The following is a 7,115-nucleotide window of genomic DNA, read 5'->3' as shown; positions in this document are numbered from 1 at the left end:
GGGGCGCCGACAAAGCAGCCGCGCCGGGCAAAGCAGCGGCACTGGCTGAAACAGCCGCGCTAGCGACCGTGGAGCTCCTCAGCCTGGGAATTTCCTAGTCTATGGGCAATAAAAATGCGGCGTCCACTCACCGTCTGCGCTTTCACTGGGAGCAGCAATCCTGAGCTGTTCTTAAACGGCCATCTTGGATCTTCCTCCTAAAACTTTTTTTTTAAAGTATATTTGTAGAGCTTGGCAGCCATCATCACAACTAAATTTTAGAACATCTTCACTACTTCTTGAACACTAAATGAGCAATCAGGCTGTGAAGACAAGGAGGAGCGTTAAATGCATATTGCCAAGTGAAGCCAATTTGAAAAATCTGCATACTATAGGATTCCAACTTTATGACATTTTGGAAAAGGCAAAACTGCAGACAGCTGGGCATGATGGTGCACACCTGTAATCCCAGCACTTTGGGAGGCCGAGGCAGGTGGATTAGTTGAGGTCAGGAGTTCTAGACCAGCCTGACCAACATGATGAAACCCTATCTCTACTAAAAAAAATACAAAATTAGCCAGGTGTGGTGGTGCACACCTGTAATCCCAGCTACTTGGGAGGCTGAGGCAGGAGAATCACTTGAACCTGGAAAGTGGAGGTTGCAGTGAGCTGGGATTGTGCCATTGCACTCCAGCCTTGGCAACAAGAGGGAAACTCTGTCTTGTTAGGGGCAAGCAGCCCCAGAAAACTCCCTCTGGTACATGTCTCACAACAACGACGACAACAAAAACTATGCAGACAATATATAACAGTCAGTTACCCGGAGTTTGGAGCATGGAGGGATGAATAGTTGGAGCACAGGGGGAAGTTTTAGGGCAGTGAGACTATTCTATATGTTACTGAAGTGGTGAATACTTACACATTGTCAAAACTCAGAACACTAATAGAAACTATCATATCTATCAGCACTGACAAATGTACCATACTAATGTAACAAATTAATTGTAACAAATGTACCATACTCATGTAAGATGTTAATAGAGAAACTGGGCTGGGGGTGAGGAGGGGATATATGGGGATTCTTATTATCAAAAAAACTAAACCTTTCTCTGTAAACCTAAAATATCTGAAAATGTATATTAATATAAAGAAAGAGACATGGTTGTGCATGCCTGTAGACCCAGGTACTTAGGAGGCTAAGGTGGGAAAATCACCTGAGCCTGGGAGCTCACTGAGGTTGCAGTGAGAGTGAGCTGAGATTGTGCCATTGCATTCCAGTCTGGGCAATAGAGCGACACCGTGCCGAGAGAGAGAGAGAGAGAGAGAGAGAGAGAGAGAACACCCTGTACTCATTAGCTGTCCTCCCTATCTCTTCTGCCTCCATTTAGTCATTGGTAGCCATATTTCACATAAATATGTCTTCTTCTTTGGCTGGCTTCTTTAACCCAACATAATGTTTTCATGTGTTGTAATATGCATCAGTTTCTCTTATTATATTCATTTATTTTTATTGCTGCATACAGTTGATAGGCATCTGGGTTGTTTCTGATTTTTGGCTATTAGGAGCAAAGTGGCTGCTTGTGAACATTGATATACCAGTTTTGTGTGTAAACATGTATTTTCTGTTCTTTTGGCTATATACCTAGATTGGAATTGTTGAATCATATGCTAACTCTGTTTAGCATCTTGAAGAACTGCCAAACACTTTAAGTGGCTGCACCATTTTAATTTTCTGTTACCTAGGAATGTATGAGGGATCCAGTGTCTCCACATCTTGCCAGCACTTGTTGTTACCTGTTTTTTTATTGCAGCCATGCAGTCCACATAATAGTGGAATGTGGTTTAATGTGCTTTTTTTTTTTTTTTTTTTTTTTTAATAGAGGCAAATTTCTGGAGATGTGCAGCGATCTCTTAGCTAGAGTGGAGCCACCACTTCGTAGTGTTTTGGAACAAGCCAGTAAGTATTTTCGTACCTCAGACTCTTTGGAAATTGTTATTTATTTTCTTATTTTTGCAAACAGTGATACAAATTTTTGTTGTAGTAAGTAATTCAGTGGTGTTATATTAAGCTTCTTTTTATCTGCATCTTCCCCCTGCCCAAAGTAATCTTTTGAAATGTCTAGGGAAATCTAATAAAAGTTTCACCAATAAACTGAATTCAGACGGAAAGTTGTAAGCCTTACAGTTATTTCATGGTAATAAAAATTGTCTTTAGCTATGCTGGTACTGTAGTCTTGTAAGCCTTTCTGTCAGTGAATTCTTCCTTAGCTGGATGAGAGCTGCAGCAAAGGGAAGGTATGATAACCACATACTTATTTAACAAGATGTTTTTATTTTGTCTCAGGCTAAAAGGGCTGTTTGATTCAGGAATATATACTAATTTTCCTAAAAACTTTTGACAGTGCGTTTACCTGGACTTCACTGTTGTGTTGATTGCTGTTTCAGATTTTTGAGATACACTGTCAGCTTGGGACAGGCTTTCCTCTTTAATTAGTGATGATGGCAAATGGGCTTATTTCCACACTGGAAAAGCCCATTTCTTTAAATAGCCCTTCTCAAGAAATTATCAATGGTTGTTAGATACTGTAAAATGTGAGCAGAAAATCAGGTGGCATTAAGAAGTATTTTATGAGCAACAGCAGATCTTTGATACACACGTTCTTTCTTTCTGACCTCAAGAAACTTTACCTGTGTTTTATTTTATATTTTGTTTTAATTTTATTTTTTGAGATGGCGTCTTGCTCTGTCCAACCCAGGCTGGAGTACAGTGGCATGATCTCGGCTCACTGTAACCTCTGCCTCTTGGGTTCAAGTGATTCTCCTGTCCCAGCCTCCTGAGTAGCTGGGATTACAGGCATGTGCCACCATGTCTGGCTAATTTTTGTATTTTTAGTAGAGACAGGATTTTACCATGTTGGCCAGGCTAGTTTCTAACTCCTGACCTCAGATGATCCACCCACCCCAGCCTACCAAAGTACTGGGATTACAGGTGTGATCCCCTGTGCCTGGCCTCCACCTGTGTTTTAATTATTGTGGAGTATATTTATGCCCTGGATTAGAACACTGGAGTGGCTGGATATGATTCTCAGTACCCCCTTTTTTTTTTTCCTTTAACGCCAGGTCAGAATAACTCAGTGTTTTGAGGCCCTCTTATTTTCATAATGGCTAGCATACTTGAATGTTTGGTCTGTTAATGTTTTAATACTTCTTTGTGTGAGATTGTATGAGAGATTAAGGACCTGTACACTGCAGGACATTGAGTCTTCCTGGCCCTCACCTCCTAAATCCCACTGTTATGCTACACTTCCCCCATTGTTTTGAAAATCAAAGCGCCTACTTGTTTCCAGATGCCACATGCCTCTGTGAGTGTGGGCATGAGTGTATGTGCATTGTGGAGGCGGGTGAGGGAGTAGAGTTTTGTTACACATCTGAGTAATTTCATCATCATAAGATGTTATTGTTCTTTTATTTCATTAAAAAAACTCCGTTAATTCTTTAGAGTTAAAGAAAGAAGATATTTATGCAGTGGAGATAGTTGGTGGTGCTACACGAATCCCTGCAGTAAAAGAGAAGATCAGCAAATTTTTTGGTAAAGAACTTAGTACAACATTAAATGCTGATGAAGCTGTCACTCGAGGTTGTGCATTGCAGGTGAATTTTCTTTCTTTTATAGGTAACCATTTATAAATAATTATAACAAGATGGCAGTGGTTTATGTGTCTAATAACCTGTGGTTAGCTAAGCGTGATCTCAAGGTGTTGAGATTCCAAAACCTTTGTTTTAAAATATGTAGAGGTGATGTTCCTAAAAGTAATTTCCCTCTGTAGCACATAAGATGAATTAATTCACTAGAAACATAGGTAAGTCTGAGCCTGAAGTATGACTAGAGTTTGGGCTTTTGCCTACATCTATATGAAATAGTGTACATCAATTAAATAAGGGTTGGGGTTAATGGAAAAAGAAGGAATAGCTAGATTATTTAGGTAATTGACATGATAGAAGTTTGTAAAACTGTTCAGACACTGTTAATTAATGTAAATATTTTAAAAAGACCATTGATTTTCTGAAGTCATTTGTAGGTTTAGTGATACCAGTTTATAATGTCTGTATTTGTTAAATGGAATTTTTGAAAATTATTATTTTAGTGCGCCATCTTATCGCCTGCTTTCAAAGTCAGAGAATTTTCTATCACAGATGTAGTACCATATCCAATATCCCTGAGATGGAATTCTCCAGCTGAAGAAGGGTCAAGGTATCATGTTTATTACTCATTTATATACTTAAAGTTAATTCACTGTTAGGCTGAAACCATTGGTGCCTTTTATGTGCTGATTGATGTATATTCCTTTTTTACTGATTTTGTATATAAAGATTCTTGGGAACTCTTATAATCTGGAAATAATGCCAACTGAGAATTCTCGAGAGAGAAACTATCACTATACAGTAATTACAAACCTAGGATATATGGGTAAAGTATTAGGAATATCCTGAATTTGTGTGTTTGTCTTTTTCCTCCATTCAGTGACTGTGAAGTCTTTTCCAAAAATCATGCTGCTCCTTTCTCTAAAGTCCTTACATTTTATAGAAAGGAACCATTCACTCTTGAGGCCTATTACAGCTCTCCTCAAGATTTGCCCTATCCAGATCCTGCTATAGGTAAGTAAAGAATTGGAAATTAAAAAATAAAAAAGCAAAACAACAACAACAACAAAAACAAACCAGGCACAGTGGGTCACACCTGTAATCCCAACACTTTGGAAGGCTGATGTGGGAGGTTCACTTGAACCTAGGAGTTTGAGACCAGCCTAGGCAATACAGTGAGACCCTGTCTCCATTTAAAAAACCAAACAAAACAAACTTATCTACTCAGAGAGCTGGCATAGTAAAAAGAACAAGTTCAGTGATACAGTTTCAAAACATCCTAAGTTTTAGAACCATGTTATCTAGAGTTTTTATAGACTCTGGGAAACTCTTATCTGGAAATAATACTAGTTGAGAAGAGAGAGAAACTAGTCATACTATAAAGACCTACAATATGTGGGTAAAGTATTAGGAGTATCCTGAATGTCATTTAGAAGCTGTGGAAAGTTAACCTGTTCTGTTTTCCCCATCTGTAAAACTAGGAATAACTGATAACTCGTACTTGTCAGAGTCCTGGAAATCAAGAAAATGTATTATTTTTTGTTTTGTTTTCAGTAGAGGAGAATGTGACAAATCTGTTTTAGGAATTTATCTGAAAGTAGTGTATAAAGATAAATATCAATAAATGAAAGAATTGGGAGATATTTGAGTTCTTAATTGGCGCAAGATAATTAAGAGTTAGACTATATGTGAAAGAGGAAAGAGAAATCTGATTTTAATAAGATTTTAGGATGACCCATATTGCTTATTTAAAGCATCATGTTACTGACCCATCATTGAAAAGTAGACATAATCTAGCAGTGTAGGCATATATTCCTGCTTGAATTCATCCTCTTTGGTTATGTGTTCTTTTTTCTCTTGTATGTCCCTAGCTCAGTTTTCAGTTCAGAAAGTCACTCCTCAGTCTGATGGCTCCAGTTCAAAAGTGAAAGTTAAAGTTCGAGTCAATGTCCATGGCATTTTCAGTGTGTCCAGTGCATCCTTAGTGGAGGTACACAAGTCTGAAGAAAATGAGGAGCCAATGGAAACAGATCAGAATGCAAAGGAGGAAGAGGTAATGTAGACATTGTATACTCTTTGTGATGGTCCAGAGGTGGCTCGTCTAGAAATAATGGCAAGTAGACTTTTTGTCAAGGGAGGAGCTTTGGGACAGAGTGAGAGTGGATTTGTATGTTTCCTCTTCTCCCAATATAAGTGAACCAGCAACAGATTTTTATGCAGAATTTGTATAGAAATGGAACACAGTTGATTTCTCCTTTCATGACTTCTCAACTTATTCTTGATTCTGGTTATTGAAGAATGCTCTGCATCTCAGTTAATTATTTTCAAAAGTAGAATAGATTGTACACTCATTTTGTTGGAATTATGCACTGGGTCTTGTCTTTGTGCATCAGAATCAAAGCTTTATAAAACTACAAATTACCTGTGATCCCAGCATTTTGGGAGGCTGAGGTGGGAAGATTGCTTGAGCCCAGAAGTTTGAGGCCGGTCTGGGCAACAAAGTGAGACGTCCATCTCTACAAAAAGTAAAAAATTAGCTGGATGTGGTGGCATGTACCTGTGGTCCCACCTATATTGGGGGCTGAGGCAGGAGGATTGCTTAAGCCCAGGAGGTTGAGGCTGCAGTGAGTCCTGTTTGTGCCACTGCACTCTAGCCTGGGTGACACAGTGTGACTCTTGTCTCAAGGAAATAAAAAAAAAAAAAAAACAAATGCTTGGGTTTCATCCCCACAGATTTTATTGGAGTTGATCTGGTGAGGCCCAGGTAGCAGTAGTTTTAAAAGCTTCTCAGGTCATTCTAATATGTTGCAGGCATTGAGAACCACTGGTTTAGGCTCTCCACAAACCTCTTCTTTCTTCATTATTCTTAGGCTTTGTAATTTTAACATGTTCACCTCCCAGAGCACATGGAGTGGTCATGCTTTTGAGGATAAAGAGAGGCTGACTTAGGAACTGTTTGAAAAAGTGGGAACCTTTGTGAGAAAATACCTGTGAGGAACCTTGGAGAAGCTCATGCTCTCTTCAGGTTGTATTCTGATGATTAAGTGATGCCACATTGTGAACTATGAGTACTTAATGGTACACAAAGCAATTCCACAGTCATTTTTGTTTATGTAAGGGTAGGGAGGGCAAGTGTTACCCTCATTTTACAGATGTATTAACTGAGATCCATAGAGGAAAACTTCTGTATTCTAGGTAATGTGGCCTACCTGGAATTTAAGCATAGGCCTTCTGATTGCTTGTAATTCAGCAGGAATTTCGTACCATGTGACTTTGTCAGTGTGTAATGAAGGTTGCGTAGGCTTTCCTAATTGCAGGATTTAATTTTCTCTGTTTTTCAGAAGATGCAAGTGGACCAGGAGGAACCACATGTTGAAGAGCAACAGCAGCAGACACCAGCAGAAAATAAGGCAGAGTCTGAAGAAATGGAGGTATGGGGGGAGGGTGTGTGTATGTTTTTTTTTTTTTTTTTTTTTTTTTTTTTGAGACAGAGT

General features: G+C 38.9%; 1 protein-coding gene across 2 annotated transcripts in view; it reads left to right on the top strand.

The window, feature by feature from the left end:
* The window catches only part of HSPA4 (heat shock protein family A (Hsp70) member 4), a 64,622-nt gene that overhangs the window by 43,150 nt on the left and 14,357 nt on the right, over positions 1 to 7,115 (top strand). The window contains exons 7-12 of one of the 2 annotated variants that reach the window (XM_017532420.2): positions 1,860 to 1,936; positions 3,479 to 3,630; positions 4,125 to 4,231; positions 4,502 to 4,635; positions 5,493 to 5,674; positions 6,963 to 7,052. In XM_017532420.2, the coding sequence (XP_017387909.1) occupies positions 1,860 to 1,936; positions 3,479 to 3,630; positions 4,125 to 4,231; positions 4,502 to 4,635; positions 5,493 to 5,674; positions 6,963 to 7,052 (742 nt within the window). The remainder of the gene's footprint in view (positions 1 to 1,859; positions 1,937 to 3,478; positions 3,631 to 4,124; positions 4,232 to 4,501; positions 4,636 to 5,492; positions 5,675 to 6,962; positions 7,053 to 7,115) is intronic. The other variant, XM_017532419.2, reaches the window with a different exon arrangement.

The sequence above is a fragment of the Cebus imitator genome, unplaced genomic scaffold (assembly GCF_001604975.1).
Source record: "Cebus imitator isolate Cc_AM_T3 unplaced genomic scaffold, Cebus_imitator-1.0 Scaffold76, whole genome shotgun sequence".
NCBI classification, from domain to species: Eukaryota; Metazoa; Chordata; class Mammalia; order Primates; family Cebidae; genus Cebus; species Cebus imitator.
The sequence above is the reverse complement of the archived record's forward strand: the minus strand, read 5'-3'. Positions and strand labels throughout refer to the sequence as shown.